General features: G+C 44.2%; 1 protein-coding gene across 5 annotated transcripts; it reads left to right on the top strand.

Moving 5' to 3' along the window:
• The first annotated feature begins 293 nt into the window (after positions 1-293).
• Positions 294-6,678, top strand: LOC130990789 (polyadenylate-binding protein-interacting protein 4-like). Of its 5 annotated transcripts, XM_057915034.1 has the most exons (15): positions 375-730; positions 819-925; positions 1,510-1,648; positions 1,750-1,893; positions 2,017-2,147; positions 2,354-2,544; positions 2,830-3,007; positions 3,090-3,323; positions 4,293-4,409; positions 4,498-4,531; positions 4,899-5,206; positions 5,326-5,469; positions 5,797-5,889; positions 5,967-6,029; positions 6,367-6,678. In XM_057915034.1, the coding sequence occupies exons 3-15, from the start codon at positions 1,558-1,560 to the stop codon at positions 6,382-6,384; spliced, it is 1,746 nt and encodes a 581-aa protein (XP_057771017.1). In that variant the 5' UTR covers positions 375-730; positions 819-925; positions 1,510-1,557; the 3' UTR covers positions 6,385-6,678. The 5 variants fall into 5 exon arrangements, with proteins under 5 accessions (XP_057771024.1, XP_057771030.1, XP_057771017.1 ...); XM_057915041.1 differs by lacking the exon at positions 819-925 and having other exon boundaries at positions 294-617; XM_057915047.1 differs by lacking the exon at positions 819-925 and having other exon boundaries at positions 374-653; positions 1,756-1,893.
• The last annotated feature ends 14,399 nt before the right edge of the window (positions 6,679-21,077 follow it).

The raw sequence follows: 21,077 nt of genomic DNA on the forward strand, positions 1-21,077 counted from the left end.
AGTTTAATTGTTTAAATACTAAAAATAATAATAATGGGCACAATAATATTCCAAAAACATTAACCGATTCGAACCGATATAATATAATTAGAATTATTTATTTATTTTAATGATTTTAAGTTTAATTATAAATATAATAATAGTATTATATTACAAATTCAGTTAATCGATTAATTCAATTAATTTTTTAGGTTAACCGATACTTAAATTACTTGTCAAACTATTAACTGATACCGAAACAATAGCAGAAAAATCGATTATTTTATAACCGAATTCGGTATTAACCGATAGCCAATCACTGTATAGACAACCCTAATAAAAAAAATTAGGGTTTGCAAAAACAAAATCACTCCACAGTCCACATAGTTAACTGGTGGAGAAAGGGGCAAAGGAGTAAAACAAAATTCATCTGATTTCAAACCCGCTTCTTCCGCGAAATGCGAAGGCAGATCTCATTCGGGTCGGGTCTCCGGGTACCGTATATTTGCAGTTTTGCCAAATGCATATCACAATTAGTACCATTTCCTGATTCGGGCCCGGTTTTTTCGCGGCGGTAGCCCTCAAACTACAAACTGCAACGACGTCGCTTTATTGTTTCGATCAAACCCTTCTCCGAGGTTGCCTCTCTGTCTACATCTTCCATTCTATTTCCCGTGAGTATATTCCGAGACCCCTCTCTGCATCACAGGATTCATAGTTTAATGGATTTGTTCCGTGAATAAAACTCAAGGTTCAAGGAGGAATTTTTTTAGGGTGATTTAGTTCCCAATTAAGTTAATTGTATCCATTGTGGTAATGTTCTTTTGGGTTCTATTCAGAAAACTGCTATAGCTGAAGATAAACAAAAGAAAATAGCGGCCAATATAATAATTTTGTTTCTGCAGAATTTTAAGTTAACCCATTTCGTTGCTTGGTGCTTGCTAAGGTGCGTTGGAAACAGTTCGTTCTTTATTTATGTTTGTTTATTTTGGTTGTTATTTGTTAATGATGATTGTTATCAAGAACCATTATGTTTGATTGAAGTTGCTATTTTTGCCTATTAGTAAATTAATCTTTTGATGGATATTGGAGTGATCTGTTGATGCATGCTAGGCTTGGATAGTTATTTTTCCTGGGTATTTTGTTTCATTCTTTTGCTAAGCTTTCCCCATTTTGCTTCTTTTCTGTAGTATTACACCAAGTTTCTAGCTTTGTGGAATCTTTAGAGTTCGAGCGTTTATTTATAAAGATAATTTAGATTTTAAGTGTTTATGCTTCAGATTTTAGCAATACTGTTTCATACATTATGGTTTTTAAGTTATTGTGTGTGAGCAAACTCTTAAGTTATTATGTTTTAGCTATGGCAACATCTAAATAATGATGTCGTGTTGTTTCCTTTCATATTACCAAGAGAAGTTATCTTGTTGAAAGTCTTGGAACGCCCCTGTTCAACTGTCTCATTCTCTTTTGTTGAACTTTTTCTTGTGTCTGGTGAAAGATTTTTTATTGTACTGTTTGTTTTCTCTGCAGTACATTTTCTGGACCTGGGTCTAGTTTATTTGTTTGCATCTCCTGAAGATGAATACGCAGCAAGCTGTGCCACCCAGATCCTCTTCTAACGGACATGGTCACCATAAAATTGAAGGAGATACTGCAACAAGCTTCAATAGTAAGTTTCAGCTGATAGCAGGAACAGTTTTGTTAAGAATTCATGATTGTGCACTCATAGTTTGTGTATAATCTGCCAAATCTAACTCCGAGTCACTTTAGGTGTAGGAGAATCCCATGAATCAAATTCTTGTGATAGACTTATATATTTAACTACATGCCTCATTGGGCATCAAGTGGAAGTACAGGTGCATGATGGATCTGTATTTTCTGGAATCTTTCATGCTATCAGCGGGGATGATTATGGTACGTTAAGAAAACATAGCTGGATAAGGTTATTGATAAAAGCATCTTTCTGTGGTTTAAGACCTATTTTTCACCCTGCAGTTACAAAATCACCCTGACATTTACTTCTTTTTGTTGGTATAGGAGTTATTCTGAAAATGGCATACTCAGTTAAGATTGGTTCTCAAGGGAAGAAAAATATTTCAGATTCTTCCAAACCTCCTTCTAAGACTTTGATCATACCTGCTAGGGATCTTGTGCAAGTTATAGCAAAGGTTCAACAGATTTCTGTCCTTGTACATTTTTTTTCAGATGCCAAATTTGGACTGCTATATTGGTATTTGCATGATAAAGTTACCTGTACCGTTTTTATTCTATGTCCTCTTGATTGTGATGCAGAGCATTCTGCTAACATGGATTTTTTTGTAATTGTATTTAAAATCCTAAAGTAAATCTTATTTGTAAATTGTAACTGGAACAGGACGTACCTGTAATTAGGGATGGGTTCTTGAGTGAGCTCCAGCGTGAAAAGCAGCAAGAGCTTATGACAGATTCCTGCATATCACAATCTCGGCATGTAGAGGCGGGGAGAGAATTGGAACGATGGGTCCCTGATGAAGATGATCCTGGGTGTCCTGAACTGGAGAATATATTTGATGGTCCTTGGAACAGGTTGGGATATTTCTTCTCTAAATTTTGCTTAAGCATGTTTGCATGTATGAATTTAGATAATACCTAAAACCTCTATTCTACTTAAATTTGTGGTTAAATGTTCAGTATGCTTTAAGCCATGGTCTCAGAGGTAGCAATATATTACCTTTTAGAAATTCTATAGGATTTCAATTGGTAAACTTACTATATATTCATGGCAAAGTTCCTCCAAATCTCCAATTAATTCAGTATATGTGATGCTATTTTGACTAGTATGGTACCTTTATTTGCAATTTTGCATATCAGAGGCTGGGATCAGTTTGAGGTAAATAAAACTTTATTTGGAGTCAAGAGCACCTTTGATGAGGAGCTTTACACAACGAAGCTCGATAGAGGCCCTCAGACAAGAGAATTGGAAAGAGAAGCACTAAAGATAGCTAGAGAGATTGAGGGTGAGCAAACCCTTGATATTCATCTTGCAGAGGTTGGACTGAGACTTGACTTACTGTTCTTTATCTTTCCTTTAGTATCTGCTTTTTGTTTATCTCAGTCATGTTATTGTGTAGGAAAGAGGTATTCAAGTTGATGGAAACATTGAGATGGATGAAGAAACTCGCTTTTCTTCAGTCTACCGGGGGAATGATGACAGCGCATATGAAGAGATTGTGGAGACAGTCTTGGATTCACAAAATGATGAAACATTTGGAGATGTCTCTGGTTCTTATATTAGCAGAACTCGCACAGACATGAGTAGGGGGAAAACCAGTGGAAATCAACTGTCGTTGAGATCTTTAGTGACGGTAGAATTTCTGAAATTGTTTATGATTTCCATTTTAGCTGGCATTATTATTGGTGTACTGTCAATTGTCCATAGGGAGTAATAGCTGTCTTATGTTGCTTCCTCAATCTCTCTTCCGTCTCTCAGATTATCAAAACTCTAGAATAGTGATGAAGGGGTAGTATTTCCAGTTCATTAGTTATACCTAAAAAGTAACAATATGTGCATCTAATCCATGAATTATCTGGGTTATAACCAAAGCTACTTTTTACTTTCAGAATTCCAGCATGCTCTGGCATTCCATCTAGAGGCCAACTAATTGTCTTCAACACATTCTTCTCCTGCTTCCTTATCTTTATTTTATAACGACAAACATTTTTTGCTGCTACAGACACTGAGGCTATGCTTGATAGCTACTCTTACATTCTCTGATGTCCACCCCTTATGTATTATGCTTCTGGTGGAGGCGGGGATTGGGTGGTAAATGTTTTTTAGTATTCAAACCAAGCACTCGTATTAATCAGTAATATATATCCGGAATTCCGGATTGGTGCTAAAGTATTTTACTCGCCGTCTATGTTGAACATATAGGTGAACAAAGCATATTTTCCCTCTGCTCTCTGATTCTTTGGTTTTATTTAGAATAACACTATACCTTTTATGTATCTGTTTCCACCTCTGAGGGTGTCATTTGCTAATTCATCTCGCTTAAAGGAGTTTGAATAAGCTGTCATATGAACATCCATTTATTTGACAATTGAGTTTGAAATTGTTACTTGCATTCACCTGCTGCAGTTGGATGCACAGTAAAAGGGCTTGTTCGCCTCAAGTAGACAGCTATAACTAGAATGTGATCTTCATTATAGTTTTCCCATTTTTCTGCAATTTACTCGGTCTACTTATAGTTATATCTCATACTCTCGTCCCAATTTACTCTTTGCTGCATTTGAAATATAAGTTTCGAGTAATATGTCCCGTTTTCTCTGTTTAGGGAGAAAGGCTTTCTTCACTTGCTGCTATTAGCAGGGATGCAGATCATTCAGTGTTGGATGGTTATGCTAAACATCCTGCAAACAGTTACCCTCAGGAGGACGAAGGAATGCAAGAAGTGAGAGTCTGTTGAGTGCTCTGCAGCTTGATGGCGTTTCTTTAAATTGTTGTTGATGGATCTAACTGTCGCTTCCTTTTCTTTGCAGTCACATGATCGGAGTCAAGCATCTAAAGCTGAGGGTGAGCGATCTCTCTTATTTGTTCTAGCCACATACATATATTTGGTCCTGATAGCAGTTTTTCTTATCATAATAATCATGAACTCTCCTTCTCGATCAAGTTTTCCTTTCTTATTTGAAGAGAGGTGGCTGTTTTTGGCTTTTCCTTCATTTAAATCAGTCATAGCTTTCTTTTTATTGGATGAGTTTTTCAAATTTTTATAGGATTTATTAGAGTTGTTGAATTGACATTTTTTTCTTTGGATGAGACTATTCTGACCTTAATTTTCTTCTTCTTTGGCTTATTCTGAGTTCTATTGAATCTATTTCCCGTTGTGCCATGTTATTCATCTTTTTATTTGTTAAGATTGATGTGATTACATTCTCAGGTTCAAACTCATTGAGTAAAGAAAGCTGTCCTAAGGTTGGATTATCTGCAAATGCTACTGCCTTTGATCCATCACGTGTTTCATCCAAAGGTCAGGATAAGGGAAGTTTCTTCAACGAGTTAGCAGATGGTACAGCATGTCCTGAAGCACAAGGGGTAGCTATCTCTCTTGCTCGGACCAGTAGTTCTGCATCATCTGCTTCTGATCGTGGAGGAGGTACTTCAACTTCTGCTGGCCGTGGATTGTCTCCTAGTTCATCTGTTGCTTCGTTGTCTTCAGAGAAGTCAACACTAAATCCACATGCCAAGGTGAACTACAGGATTGGAAATTTGATGCACGCGATTCATAATTTAGTGTCATCTTCTCCTGTGGTGCATCGAACTTACATCTTTTGCTAACTCTCTTACTCGTATTCATATTCTTTCAGGAATTTAAATTGAATGCAAATGCTAAGAGCTTCGTCCCATTTCAGACGCCTAGGCCGTCTTCTCCTGCTGCAGATAATTCCTTCTACTATCCAGCTAACATGACTGCTGCGACGCATATGCATGGCATGCCAGCTGGTGTTGGGGTGAATGCACACATCTCTATTGCCACTTGCCTTTTATCTTTGTTTATATGGTCTAGAATATTTGCCTTGGCTGTCAAACATGTGTGGTATAATAACTTATGATGAAATGAACTACTAATTTTAAAGACCGCGTGACAGTAAATTTAGAACGAGAATGCATAAGCTAAAGAAATACTGTGTCGAAATATTCAATTATTGAGATGAAACTAGTTCCTTATTCATCTCCTTGTTACTTTTTCATCGTCATCTTGATCATCGTATTCCTGTCATTTTCTTAGGTAAATTTAACTCTAACTGATCCATTTTGGGCTTATTATGATTATGCAGGCTGGACCTTCTTTTGCTGCTCAGCAGCCAGTTATGTATAATCCACAGGCTTCACCAATGCCGCAGCCATATTACCATCCAAATGGACCTCAGGTTTGTTGTATTTTGCTCTACTCTGGGTTTGCCCACAATTTGTGGCGCTGTGGAAATTTAATTTAGTTTTCTTGCAGTATGGACAGCAGATGACAGTAGGACAACACCGGCCAGTGTACTACATGCCCACGTATCCTCATGTAAGACAATCATTTCCCCCTTTCTCTTTCCCCACTTTTCTATGATCATGTTGAAGAAGCTCGACTTGAATTGCTTCGACCATGTTAACATGCGTTTGGAGAAAACGAAAAATTGACTCTAGCTCCTTTTATTTGACAGTGTTTTAACATCTGCATATAGCATCCTTTATTATCTTTAGCTTTGAAAATTTAAATTGATTTCTAGAGATCAAGTGTTTATACCAAGTATTGTTTTCACGACTCTTTCGAGCACCACCTACCTACAATCGCGATGAAGTTTGTGCTGAAAACTCGTTACTATATCACCCGATTCAATAAATCTTCTATTCTTATGCAGGAAATGCAATACAAGTGAAGGGTTTGCTAAATGCTGGCAAAGACCATCTACATGTTTTTTTGGGGAGTTGAATTTCTTTCAAGGCTGCTTGGGGATTTTTTTGGTGTGAGCCCAGCAGCTGAGGAGACCATCTGTGACATTAGGGGGATTTTTTTTTAAATACTGGTTTTAACAAATTCTAAGGCAGTTCTTTTCACATTCTAAACTTTGGTAATATTCTAACATAGAGAATTTGTATTTCCTTTTGAATTCTTTGTTTGGGTTTGATATGAATTCGTGAAATAATTATTCTGTCAAGGTTAGATTAGAGCATTTGCCTTTTTTTTTCCTTAGTTATTGTTTAGTTCACAATCAGAAACATAATTATGTGAATTAGGGGAGTATATGATAATTTTAACAACATAGATTAAAATCAATGTTTTATGTATATACTTAGTAATGTGTAACATGTTAGTAATAGAACTAGTATCAATTGATAGTCACAATTTAATTAACTTTTAATTGAACCCTATTTAGAGGCTCTATATGTGCAAGGTTTTATTTGAAGGGTGACTTTAGTTTAATCTCAAAGGTGAATCAATAGATTCTTTTGCTACTTATAAGCCGCTAAATTGTAAACAAATTAAAATCTTAATTATAAGCTCTCTATGGATTGACTTATTAGATATTGATAGGTTAATATAAGGGGTTAATTCTATATAAATTATTGAAATTTCAATAAATCCTCGATTTGCACACAAATTTTAAAATTCGTATTGAAACTGCTTAGCTATTAATTTGTCTTATTTTACATACTCGATCAGGCTCATTTTTTCACTAAATTTTGTGTCTGAAATGACGTTGTTTATATCCAACTACACAATACGGCGTCGATTCGCGGTCATATTTATGTCATGTCATTATGTCGGAAAATGAGTGAGTATACAAAATGAGAAAAAAATAATAATTAAGTAATTTTAATACAAATTTTAAAGTTGATGCATGAAACGAGAATTTATTGAAAATTCAATAATTTATATGCAATTAACTCTTAATATAATGTATTTTTTTCATAAGCGAATTGATTGATTGTCCTATTCGTTTGTTTAGGAGATAAAATAAGGAGTCATTAATTTGATGTGATGGAATTCGTTATTCCAAAGTCTACCCATTTTCAAAGTTGAAAAGTGAGTCCAACGTACTTATTGGAGGCACCTACACAATTTTATATGTCTTCAATTAGTCCCTTTGCATAATTTCCTTTCCCTTTACTCCTCCTATTGATTCCGCAGATATTCCTATATATGTTAGTGGTGTTTAACGAAACCAACACCTAAACTATGGAATGAAAGGCGTAAACTATACCTAGTAAAGTTGATCGGAAAGGATGAAGTAACAATCGGAGAATTGAGAGCAAAATATAACTGTAGTATTCGAGAGCAAATGATAGCGTAAAAAAAATGTAATACACGAGCACGAGGCCTATTTATAGATTACAATTGAGGGTAAAAAGGTAAAATCGATGCTAGTGCATGCGTTTGACGTGATTGAAGGGTATATCAGGAATTTCATCTTCACGCGGGAAAATCCTCCGCGTCTTTGGCGATCCTTCTGAAAGAGGCGGTCTCTCTGGCACGGATGACTTCTCTGGCATGAAGGACTTCTCTGACGTGGATGACTTCTCTGGCGTGGAGGACTTCTCTGACACGGATGACTTCTCTGGCATGAAGGACTTCTCTGACGTGGATGACTTCTCTGGCGTGGAGGACTTCTCTGACATGGATGACTTCTCTGACGTGGAGGACTTATCTGACACGGATGACTTCTCTGATGATGGTGACTTCTTTGGTGAGTGTATCTCTTCTGCCATATTCGTCCCGCCAGTGGGGTCGATTCCTCTGATTTGTATTCTTTCCCTACTCTGCACATATTACTCCTCATCAACCACTCCCCCCTCTAGTCTGGTTGAACCGGGTATTCTTCGTGTTCAACCATTGTAGTATTGTTAAAGCTGGTGCTATGATGTTTTCCCTGATCCCTGCAAGTCATGAAGATATAAACACTCTAATATTTTACGAAAATAAAGGTAAGTCCTGTAAGTTGCTCTCTGGTGTTTTTGTCACTCCCCCCCTGGTCTGGCTAGTTCACTTCTGGAATAGTGCAACTAGTCAGAGGATTCGCCCGCATGGATGACGTCACCTGCATTAAATGCCTGCCCGATCTACAGTGCTTTTTCCCGTACCCCGAGGTTACTTTTTAGCCTTTGCGTCTTTTCGCCTTTCCGTAGGGATTTTTAGCCGTCGATTTATTTCCGTATGCCACGTGTCGTTCATCCCGCATATTGGTAGTTGCCCGCGTATATTTTTACTTAGTCGATTCGAACTCCCATTTTTCACTATTCTTCTTCTCCGGCTTTCTCAAACTTCTTCATCTGCGAATTCCGGCGATTCTCCCTCCTGTTCCGGCGATTCTCTCCCTGTTCCGGTGATTCTCTCCCGATTCCGGTGTATTCGCTCCAGGTTTTATCATCAATCTTTCTCTGGTCTAGGTAATTCGCGTACCCTCTTCTTCCCATATTTGTAATTAGTTGTAGCGCAGTAGCGTAATTGTTGGTGCTCTGATTGAGCGTGTTTAGAAACCCTAGGATTTGAAATTTTCCGACAATGACCTCTACTTCCGCTCCCCAACCCTCGCGCTCGCCTTCTCCTCAAAATTCTTTATCTTCTTCTCCCCAACCCCAGGAACTCGAAAATCTTCCTTCCTCCTCTTTCTCTCACAATTCCCAAGCTACTCCAAGTCCCTCTCCATCTAAAAAGAGAACCAGAAAGATACCCCAGCCTCCCAAGCGTGTTCCTGAATCCCGTCTTGATGTCGCAGCGGTGGAGAAACTGAAGAGTAAATGCCGACACCCCGAAGGTTTAAAATTCGAAGCCTTCTCTAAAGATTCAACACCCCCCGAAAGCCTTCGCCATCCCAAAGTGATAGTCGTCTGGAAAGCCCAAATAGATGCCGGCCTAAGGCTCCCTCCTCCTACCCTTCTGGTTGATGTTTGTAATCATTTTCGCATCCCTTTCTTTCAAGTCACCCCCTCTGCTATCCGAAGGTTATATGCCTTCCATATTCTATGTCGGGCTCACGGTGTTGGGGATACCGCCAAACTATTCTGTCAAACCCAATCTCTTCGCATGCAGGGCAGTCCCCTGTATAGTTTTGCTGGTCTTCCCAAATATCCTACTACCTTTCTTTCCTCTCTAAATTCCCTTGATAAGGGCTTTCTGAGCCATTACTGTTATGTGCGCACCCTCTTCGGCACTTGGCGCGAGTATCACGTTTCGGAGCTGGAGTGGCATAACCCTCGCACTACTTATAAACCAGCCTCTTCCGACGTCCCTTCAACCCGTGATCTGAGTATTATAGCTCATCTTAATGCTATGAACGAGGCCCAGCCCTTAGACTGTAAATATCTTGTTGAGAACAATTCGGCACTGGCATACAATGATCTATTTCCCCTATATCCAAAGAAATCGATAGGTAAAAAAAAATATAAATTAGAAAAATATATTAACTTTTGTTACCCGGATGCTAATGATGTAGCGTTTTAAATTGCAGACATGTCTTGGAGAAAGAAATGTGGGGACAATTTGCCTGCCATTGCTTCTCCCGCTCGTAGCGGGGAGCATGGTACCGGGGGTTCTGCTTCTGGAACAAGCCCCTCAGAACGGCCAATTGGGGCCGAGCTGGTCGCCCTCCCTCCTGTGGTAGAAGTCCCAGAGGGGAATGTGGAAGCCTCCCCCCCTTTGATGCAGAAGAGGTTGATGCAGGCGCCCTTGTTCATAGGAGCACGCGTCCCAGGACTGATGGTGCTTCTGGCACCTGTGAAAGGGATATCCAGATTGTGGATATTACTGATGAAGTTCCTTCACCTGACTCGGTCCCCGGTGTCACCTTGGCTGAACTTTCAAAGAAAAGGAAGAGGGGTTCCCTGATCTCCGTGGGGGAGAAGGAGAAACAAGAAGGCCTGAAGAAGGCCGGTCAGTCTAAGGAGCCAGCGAAGAAGTCCACTGGTGGTTCGAAGGTCCTCCCTTCCTCCGGGGGAAAGGGTAAGGAACCAGCGAAGAAGCCTGCCGGTGGATTAAAGACCCTCCCCTCTGCAGGTGGAAAAGGCAAGGGCAAAGCTGTGGCCTCTGCCGAAGAACCAGAGGATGTTGTTCCTGGACCGATTTCGAGTCTGTCGGGGCAGGCGTTATTCGATGCCTTGATAGCTCGTGTCCATTCCAAGGACCAGGAAAAAGTGGAGAAGCTAACCCGGGGGGTTTTAGTTACTCAGTTGTGCCAGTTGGCTCTTCAGGTACCTTACTTTTTATACCTTTTATCATAGTAAAAACGAAATTACTAACCTCTTTATTGTTCTGTCGGAATCCTTTTTGTCTTCTTGCAGGTGGAGGCTCGGATGTGGGGAGCTGTTAAGTGTATTCATGACTATGATATGTCAGAAAAAGAAAGAGAGAAGGAGCAGGCTGACCTCGCCAAGCGTGATGATGATGTTGCTGGGGTGGTGGAACGTCTGAGTAAGGCTGAAGCAGAGATTGCTGAGTTGAAGGCCCAGCTGGCCCAATCGGAAGTGGAGAAGTCCTCCCTGGTTTCTGAATTAACAAGGGTAACCAAGGAAAGTCATGAGAACCTGGCTAGGTTCAAGGCTGGATATGAGGAAGCCTACAAGGCGACTCGGCGTGATTGGAAGAAGACGCTCGTGGAAGCGCAGAATCGTGCCTACGTCCTGGGGGCGCGAGATCAGCGCCTGGAGTATTTCTTGTCTCCGCAGGGTCAACACTTTCTGGGGTTGATGCTGGAAGGCACCCTGGCGGCCTTCAAGCGGACTCAAGAATACCTGGAGGATTTCGGACCCCTCTTTGCCTATGTGATACAGCAGTCCGCCTCCAAGGCGTTAGAAATGGCAGGGGCGACCTCGGAGCAGCTCGCTACCCTGGATTTGCATGCCCTGATGGATAACCTCAATGATGAGGAAATAAATAGGCTGATGGGGATCCCTGCGAATTCTCCGAAGAAACCAGAATGGTGGTATCCAGTGCTGGATAGGGCCATTCCCTATTTCGCCTTTGGGGTTGGGTCTGCTTCAGTGCCCTCCGCTCCATTGTATGCGCCTGTTGTCTCTGCTTCCCTGGCGGGCTTTGTGAACCGGCTGCGGGATCCCACCAACAAAAGTACCCGGAGTTTTTTCCAGTATGGTGTGGTGCCTCCTCTGCCCTCTGATTTGGCGGCCTTCATTTCTGAAGATTCCGCTTCCTCCTCCTCTGCGATGGATCAGCTTTTTTCCCTGTATCGAGATGAAAAAACGTTCGTACAAGAAGCTGTGAAATTGGTGGACTTGGGGGTCCGTCTTCCCACGGTGAAGGAAGCTGGCATGTTGCCCGTGTTCGCAGAGGGAGCCGTTTCTGGCCAAGTCTCTACGAGTGGTGTTCCTCCCCCGGTTTCATCTGCCTCTGCTCCTGCCCCTTCTGTCATTGATAGAGATGCTTCCGTTCCTCCTGCCTGAGTTAATAAAATTTTTGTAATTTTTTGGTCTGTATGAACTTAACATTTACCTCCCGTTTTTGATATGCAACTACACCTTCTCGGCCTGTTTATATGAAATTTCTTCCCTGCTTGTATTGCTTTTTCCCTTTCATTACTTGTGTTGTTTTTGTTGCTTTCACGTTCATGTTGAATCTGTGCTTGGCTTGGTTTGGCTCATCATGCTTGTTGTCAGTGTTTCTTTGATTTTCTCCTTCAAGACTTCTCTGATTTCCGTTGTGGGGGTTCTGTTGATTCTTCTGGCAGGAACTTCGGTTGACTCTTCTGGAAAGGATTTCACCGCCTCCTCTGACGAGGATTTGGTTGATTTCCCCCGGAAGGGATTTCACCGCCTCCTCTGGCGAGGATTTGGTTGATTCCTCTGGAAAGGATTTCACCGCCTCCTCTGACGAGGATTTGGTTGATTTCCCCCGGAAGGGATTTCACCGCCTCCTCTGGCGAGGATTTGGTTGATTCCTCTGGAAAGGATTTTACCGCCTCCTCTGACGAGGATTTGGTTGGTTCTTCTGGAAAGGATTTTACCGCCTCCTCTGACGAGGATTTGGTTAATTTCTTTGTTAGCGATTTCGTGCTTCCCATCCAAGCTGCTTCCCATCCAAGCTTGAGCACTCTGCGCGGAGCATGGAAGACCCGGGGGGTGCAACCAACTTTCGCGGCTTATGATTAAATAGTAACCCTCTGCGTGGAGCATGGAAGGCCCGGGTGGCACGACCAACTTTCACGGCTTACGATTAAATAGTAACCCTCTGCGTGGAGCATGGAAGGCCCGGGTGGCACGACCAACTTTCACGGCTTACGATTAAATAGTAACCCTCTGCGTGGAGCATGGAAGGCCCGGGTGGCACGACCAACTTTCACGGCTTACGATTAAATAGTAACCCCCTGCACGGAGCATGGAAAACCCGGGGGGTGCGACCAACTTCCGTGGCTTACGGTTAAGTGCAACCTCTGCACGGAGCATGGAGGACCCAGGAGGGCTGCAACCAACTTTCGTGGCTTACGATTATGTGCAACCTCTGCGCGGAGCATGGAAGGCCCGGATGGCACGACCAACTTTCGCGGCTTACGATTGAAAGAACACCCTGCACGGAGCGTGGAAAACCCGGGGGGTGCGACCAGCTTTCGTGACTTACGGTTAAGGACAACCTCTGCGCGGAGCATGGAGGACCCGGGGGGTGTAACCAACTTTCGCGGCTTACGATTATGTGCCACCTCTGCGCGGAGCATGGAAGGCCCGGATGGCACTGACCAACTTTCGCGGCTTACGATTGAAAGAACACCCTGCACGGAGCGTGGAAAACCCGGGGGGTGTGACCAGCTTTCGTGACTTACGGTTAAGGACAACCTCTGCGCGGAGCATGGAGGACCCGGGGGGTGTAACCAACTTTCGCGGCTTACGATTAAGTGCCACCTCTGCGCGGAGCATGGAAGGCCCGGATGGCACGACCAACTTTCGCGGCTTACGATTAAATAGTATCCCTCCCTCTGCGCGGAGCATGGAAGGCCCGGATGGCACAACCAACTTTCGCGGCTTACGAGCGCTTCCCTCCCTCTGCGCGGAGCATGGAAGGCCCGGATGGCGCAACCAACTTTCGTGGCTTACGAGCGCTTCCCTCCCTCTGCGCGGAGCATGGAAGGCCCGGATGGCACAACCAACTTTCGCGGCTTACGAGCGCTTTCCTCTGCTCTGCTGGAGCGTGATCCCTCTGTTTTTCCCTTTACTTGTTGAGAAGTCATTTTTGAATTTGAAAATTGGGGACTACGGGTATACACCCTACCCCCCCCTCTGGTGACATGTGCAATACTCTGTTATGAACATGTTGGCCCAATTACTTCTTACTCCCTTCTCCGGCCCATAAATTCGCATAAGCCCATTACCCCTTGGCCCCTTACTTAGGCCCGATACCATCTCTATATATACCCCTCCATTCTTCATGACCTAGCTCCGAATCCCTTATTTTCTTTCCGCCGCCCCAAGCTGCTCTCTTCTCAAACCCTAGATCTGCTATTCCTTCTCTCATACTTTCCGTATTTTTTCCCATCTTGGTTGTAAAGCACTCAAATAAGGGAAGTTCCCCTCTGAACATTCACATCCCTGAAGGCTTCGCCCTTTTCCTCTGTGCCTCTGGTGCAAATCTCTAACTTTGTGGTTGTAATGAGCGGGCTTCCCTTGCTTGAGAGCGTTATTGCCGTGTTTCCCGGATCTGGCCGTTGTTTCTCCAAATCTGAGCGTTGATTCCCTGGATCTGGACATTGGTTTGTTTTTCTTCTGTATTTTTTCTTTTTGGCATTTTGACTTGTTGTTTTTCTTAATATTCCTGCAGACGTGGGGTGGAGCTGGAGTAGATCTGAGGAATGAGCATGTCTCGGCGGCGAAAGAGAACTCGGCGTGTGGAAGAAAAGGTATCCATCCCTGGTGCTTGCTTTCCCTTTGGCCTGCTAAGAAGCAGTTATTGTATTTGTTTCTCCCTTGTCCTGCTAAGAAGCAGTTTGCATTTTGAATTTAAAAATTAGGGATTACGGGTATACACCCTACTCCCCCCTCTGGTGACATGTGCAGTGCTCTGCACAAACATGTTAAGTAGCATATGTAATGTAAGAAAGCAAGAATTGAAATAAATGAAACAACACAAGGGAATTCCCTAGAACCACATATCTGTTTTATTGATATTATGGCCCCGGACCTCGTTAAAACCCCTGTGGGGAAAAAGAGTATCCGGTCTACAAGTGATTACTCCTGCTAAGAAGCAGTTATACATAGAACTTTTTGAGTGTGTTTATATTCCATGGTCTGGGGAGAGCTCTGCCGTCTGAATCCGACAATATGTACGCTCCCCCACCCAAGACCTCTGTGATTACGAACGGTCCTTCCCAGTTTGCTTCAAACTTGCCCACCGCCTTTAACGCGTCTGCTCTTTTCAATACTAGATCGCCCTTGACCAGTTTTCTTGCTCTGATCCTTTTGTCGTACCCTGCTTTGATAACACTTTTATATTTTGCTGCTCTGATTTGAGCTTCCTCTCGCTGTGCTTCCACAAGGTCGAGCTCAGTTCTTCGAAGATCGGCGTTGTGTTCCGTATCATAAGTGATAATGCGGTATGATTCCAATCTGGCTTCTGCTGGTACCACTGCATTGGATCCATATACCAGCGTGAAAGGAGCCTCCCCTATCGCCGTCTTTGGACTGGTGCGATAAGCCCAGAGGACGGTATCCAATTCTTCAACCCACTTCCCTCTGCTCTGATTCAGTCTCTTCTTGATCCCTTCACAAATAGTTCTGTTAGCCAGCTCCACCTGGCCATTGGCTTGTGGGTGGGCCACCGAGACGAAACGTTGTGTGATATCCATTCGATCGCAGAAATCCGCGATCCTTTGCCCTGTGAACTGAGTCCCGTTATCAGATACAATGATTCTCGGTACCCCGAATCTGCAACAGATGTTTCTCCAAATAAAGTGCTCCACTGTGACTTCATCAATCTTGCCCACCGCCTCGGCCTCGACCCATTTAGAAAAATAATCTATTGCCACGATGAGAAAGCATTTCCCTCCCGGTGCTGTAGGCAACTTCCCGACTATATCAATGCCCCATTTGTCAAACGGACATGCCGCGTACATGACACCCATAGGCTCCCCTGGTACATTGATTCGCCCTGCATGTCTCTGGCAAGCTTCGCACTTGCGAACGAACTCTCTGGCTTCCTTGTTGATGTGAGGCCAATAGAACCCGGCCCTGGATAATTTTGCGCACAAGATCCCGAAATCCCGTATGCCCACCACAGCAACCTGCATGAATTTCTTGCAAAGCAAAATTAGCTTCCTCTGGAGATAAACATTTTAGCAAAGGTTGAGTGAAAGATCGTTTGAAGAGTTGATCGTTGATTAAGCAGTAGTTCTCATAGCGAGCCCTCTGATTGGATTCTCTGCTCAGCCGCTCCCCTGTCTTCAGAAAGTGTATAATCGGAGCCCGCCAATCATCTCTGATCTCTACTGAGAACACCTGCGAAGTTTCCATCTCTCTGGTATCACAGAGTAGAATAATCTCGTCGCTCCAAGTTTGCTCTACTGCGCTAGCCATGCGCGCCAGTAGGTCGGCCTTCGTATTCTCCTCCCGAGAAATCTGTTCGAGCTTAAATTCCATGAACTTTTCTTTCATTTCGCTAATTTTGGTATGGTACGCCTTCATCCTCTGATCCTTGATATTATAACTTCCCGAGAACTGTTGTGCAACCAACTGGGAGTCTGTCTTTATGATGACACACTCGGCTTTAAGCTCTGACAAGATATGAGCCCCTCTGACCACGGCCTCATATTCCGCTTCATTGTTGGATAACCGACAAGTGAATTTGATGGCGAACTGGTATGTCCCATAACCTGGCGAAGTGATATAAACCCCGATTTCACATCCTTCTTTTGTTACTGATCCATCCACGAAAGTAACCCAGAACTCTGGCACGGGACGCCGAGTTGTTTCTTGTAGGAAATCTGCCAGCGCTTGCGCCTTGATCGCCGTTCTCGGTTCATAATCCACGTCATACTCCCCCAACTCCACAGCCCACTTAACCATTCTCCCTGACAAATCCGGGCGTCCCAAAACTTGTTTGAAAGGTAAAGCAGTGCGCACCACCACCCGATGTGACAAGAAATAAGGTCTCAGTTTTCTTGCCGTAATCATGACTACCAGAGCAGCCTTCTCAATCTCTGTATAATTCAATTCAGAACCTTGAATAATTCGGCTGACGAAATAGATGGGCTTCTGATGGCTTCCTTCTTCCCTGATAAGCACAGAGCTGATCGCATCCTCTCCCACCGCTATATATAGATATAACGTTTCTCCCGGGACCGGCTTGGTCAGAGTAGGAAGTTTCGCTAGGTACACTTTAAGATCCTCAAATGCCGCTCGGCATTCCTCTGTCCACAGAAACTTACTGCCCTTCCTCAATACTTTAAAAAACGGCATGCTCCGCTCTGCTGATCGCGAGATGAACCTGCTCAGAGCAGTGATGCGCCCATTCAGAGTCTGCACCTCCTTGATTCCTCTAGGCGGTGTCATTTCCATAATAGCTTTGACCTTTTCGGCGTTAACCTCGATTCCTGCAGGCGTGACTTTATATCCCAAGAACTTCCCTGTTGTGACCCCAAAGGTGCATTTTGCTGGATTCAACATAAGCCTGTGATCTCTGACTACCGTGAAGATCTCCTCCAGGTCGGAAACATGATCCTCTGCCCGCACACTCCGAACAAGCATATCATCCACGTATACTGAGATATTCTTAGCAAGTTGGTTTTTGAAAATTTTTTCCATCATTCGCTGATACGTGGCTCCCGCATTCTTCAGACCAAACGGCATACTCTTCCACCCATATACTCCACAACAGACGGCAAAGGCCGTTTTGGCGATGTCTCCCCTGTTCATCTTTACCTGATGATACCCTTGGTATGCATCCATCATGGATAATAAGGCACATCCTGAAGTAGAGTCCACCAATTGATCAATCCTCGGCAGAGGATAGTGGTCCTTCGGACAAGCGGCATTTAAATCTCTGAAATCCACACACATCCTCCAAGTGTTTGTTTTCTTGGGTACCATCACCGCGTTTGAGATCCACTCTGGATATTGTACCTCCTCAATATGCCCGGCTTTTAGTAACTCATAGACCTGCTCTCTGATTGCAGCGTCCTTTTCAGCCCCAAAATTCCTTGTCCGCTGTTTCACCGGCTTAACCTTGGGGTCCACATTGAGGCAATGTTCTGCTAATTTTCTATCAATTCCTTTTAGATCTGCGGTGCTGAATGCGAATACATCTGCATTTCTCCGAAGACAGCTAATGAGCTCTTCTCTGACTTGATCACTCATGGCTGATCCAATCTTTGTCTGGAAACCCTCTCTCCCTGGAAACAATTCAATCATGTTGCAAACATCGCTGGTGGACACCAGCGCGGTTTTCTCTGTGGAGTCTCTGTCTTTTAATAAATCCGCCAACTCTTGGCGTTCCTCTGCTGGGGCATGCACCTCGCCCACTTTCCACTTCTTCCGGGCGTCCGACCCCTCTGTCCGTCTTTCCCTTTTTTGCCCCGCTGACTGTGTGAGCATTTGCACGTGGCATGCTTTTGATGTCGTTTGATCGCCGCAAACTTCTCCCACTCTTCCACCCTCGATGGGAAACTTCATTTTCAGATGAAACAGTGATATAACCGCTTTGAACGCCGTCAAGGCAGGCCGGCCGAGTATGACATTGTACGAGGGTTTAGGCATATCCACCACTAAGAACCGTACCATCCTTGTTTTGTTGCCCGCAACTGCACTGCCAAGAATCAATGGCAGCTCTACATATCCTAGGGGCATGACCATTTCTCCCCCGAACCCAAACAGAGGGGCGTTTGTCGGCTCAATACGAGCATTGATTCCCATATTTTGAAGACATTCCTTATATAAGATGTTTACAGCGCTGCCCGAATCTACGAAAATACGGTGAATAATGCAGCCGGCAATGTCCGCCGTGATGACCAGCGCATCATCATGCGGGTACATCAATGTGCGTATATCTTCTGCTCCAAAAGTGATCGCAGGCTCTTCTGCTGCATTCGTAATTTCCATGACCCTTTTAGGATAGTACCCTGTTTTTACTGCTCTGACAACTTATTTTTTAGCCCGATTTGATGTGGGTATCCCGTTCTCTCCACAAATCATGTGAACTTCCCTCCTGTATGGGGGGGAGGAAGAGCTTGCCTGTCTGCCCCCTCTCTGCGATTATCACGATTGTCATCAAGCCTGCGATCTCTGTTGTTCCCCTGCTCTTGTCGCTGATCCCGGTTATTTCTTTGATCCCTCTGATCTCGCTGATCCCTCTGATCCCTCTGATCCCGCTGATCTCTCTGATCAGTCCTCCTCTGGCCCTCATTTCCTCTGTCAATGAAGTGGTCGAGATATCCCTGACGCACCAGTAATTCCAATTGGTGTTTAAGATGTCCACAATATTTCGTGTAATGCCCGAAGGAATTGTGATATTCGCACAGCTTATTATTAGGCCCCTCCTGTGGCGGCCCAGTCCGGTAGGTTCCCGGTGCCCGAAAGAACAGCTGATCCTTTATCAACTGAAAAATTTCTTCCTGTGGTTTATTCAAGGGTGTGTACTCGGTAAACCGCGTAACCTCATTCACTGTGCGCTGCTGGTGGGACGGCATTCCTCCCTGTGGTGGCAATACTCTCGGAGGCAACCCTCTGAATGGGGCCCTATCCTGGTGTCTCTGTCTTTCAGGTGCTTCCTCGGTCTTCTTGATCTTATGCTTATCAGTTTCTGCCTTTCTTGCCATTTTGGCATCCTCCAACTGCAAATAACCTGGCAACCTTGCCATAATGTCATCAAAATCCCTTGCTGGACGAATTTGCAATTCGTCAAAGAAAATTCCTGGCCTGAGTCCTCTGACATAGGCGCAATTTTTTATTTGGGATTCTGCCTCTGGCACCTCCAGAGCAGCGAGATTAAATCTTGCTGTATATTCCCGCAACGTTTCACCCTGATCTTTCTTGATATCCATTAACGAAAGAGCCGATTTCCCTACCCTCCGCGAGCTCGCGAACTGACGTAAAAAACGAGTTTGTAGATCCTCAAAGGAATGAATAGAGTTCGGGGGAAGCATCCCAAACCACAACTGAGCCGGTCCAGTAAGCGTAGTTGAAAAGATGCGGCACTTGATGCCCTCCGTGTACATGTGCAGCGTAACCAACCCTTCAAACCGATTGAGGTGTACCTCCGGATCGGTAGTGCCATTGTAATCCAGTGAGATGGGCTTGTAGCTTCTAGGTAAGGTATCTGCCAAGATATCGTCCGAGAAGGGACTGCGGTTGTTGATCGGGTGGAGCCTTGATGTCTTAGCTCTCTTGTCCCCCTTATGCCTCCCCTGCTCCCTTCTGTCCCTGGGTGCGTCACGAGCGTGGCGCTTGTGAATTCTATATTCAGGTCTACCAGAGGAGTACTCCGGTTCCCGTTCCTCTGATCTCTCTGTGTAGCGCGATTTTTCTGATCGATGGGACTTCTCTACCCGGTGCGATTTTCCTGACCTTTGTTCCCTATCCTCCCTTCGGGATTTCTCCCTCAGTGATTCCTCCAGATCCTGGAGTTGATGTTTCAGCTGGGACACTTGGTTTTTCAACCTTGCTTTTTCCTTCGGTCTCGCCTCCTCAAACACCAGGGAGACGGATTGACTATCAGACTCGTCAACCCGCTCTCTTCTGACCACACTGTTGAGTCTGACCCGGCTCCCCTCTGGTCTTCTTTCCACTTCCCTGTCAGCCGGGTCCCCTTGCATTTCCAGAGGCATCGCAGCCTGTTTGTTGATTGCTAAAGTGTTTACCTCCTGGGCAGTTGGAGGTGGGGCCTCAGTGCCCTGCGGGTTTGCTGCTCCAACCAGGGGCGCTACAGTAGGCATGATAGACAGCATCGGCGTTCCCATTGCCTGGCGCATGTTAGCGTAACTGAGCAAGGCCATCATCTGCTCTGCTATCCCGAAGTTAATCGATCCCCCACCAGATGTGGGGGCCAAGCTCGGCACCTCTGATCCTGGCGTCACCAGAGCAGACCTCTGGAAGTTACCATTCAATCCCATCAGCGGAGTAACCGAGACATCGGGGAATCCCGGTGGCGTAGCGAAGGTTGTGTTGCCCTGCAAGTTGTTGAACAATGAGGTAGGCACCTCAGTGGTAAGCGCAGCGGAGTCGAACTCCTTTTCTAGGTTGCGGTGTGCCTCAGAGGATCCCATGGTACCTACACATAAACAAAGTGAGAGACCATTCTAACGACGAAAGAATAAACCCCTTATTACCGATGGGAGTCCCGATATAAGAAATCCAATAAGAAATCCCGGCTACCGGTACAGAGACCGTTAAAAAATTCCCCACGCCGTAACTCTATACCCTGGGAAATAAACCCAGGGCATAGATTAAGAAAACAGAGCCCGGATAACGGTGGTTTCCCCCGTGAACCCCCACCAAAGTCCGGCGGAGAAAACAGAGCACCCAGAGAACCAAAATAGGAAATCCAAAGACAAGCAAAAACAGGGCAACCACCAACAAACTTATTAGCGTAATACGTTAGAAATGATAGATAAACGAGAGCTATGTAAGGAAACGAACAAGATTAACA

This window comes from Salvia miltiorrhiza, chromosome 1, assembly GCF_028751815.1.
Source record: "Salvia miltiorrhiza cultivar Shanhuang (shh) chromosome 1, IMPLAD_Smil_shh, whole genome shotgun sequence".
Lineage (NCBI taxonomy): Eukaryota > Viridiplantae > Streptophyta > Magnoliopsida > Lamiales > Lamiaceae > Salvia > Salvia miltiorrhiza.

Bases quoted from the DNA above. Each gene is read 5' to 3' on its own strand.
- LOC130990789 (XM_057915041.1), top strand. From the start codon at position 1,558: ATGAATACGCAGCAAGCTGTGCCACCCAGATCCTCTTCTAACGGACAT. The intron at 2,148-2,353 runs GTTCAACAGATT...TAACTGGAACAG, and splicing joins TTGTGCAAGTTATAGCAAAG to GACGTACCTGTAATTAGGGA. The intron at 3,008-3,089 runs GTTGGACTGAGA...GTTATTGTGTAG, and splicing joins TTGATATTCATCTTGCAGAG to GAAAGAGGTATTCAAGTTGA.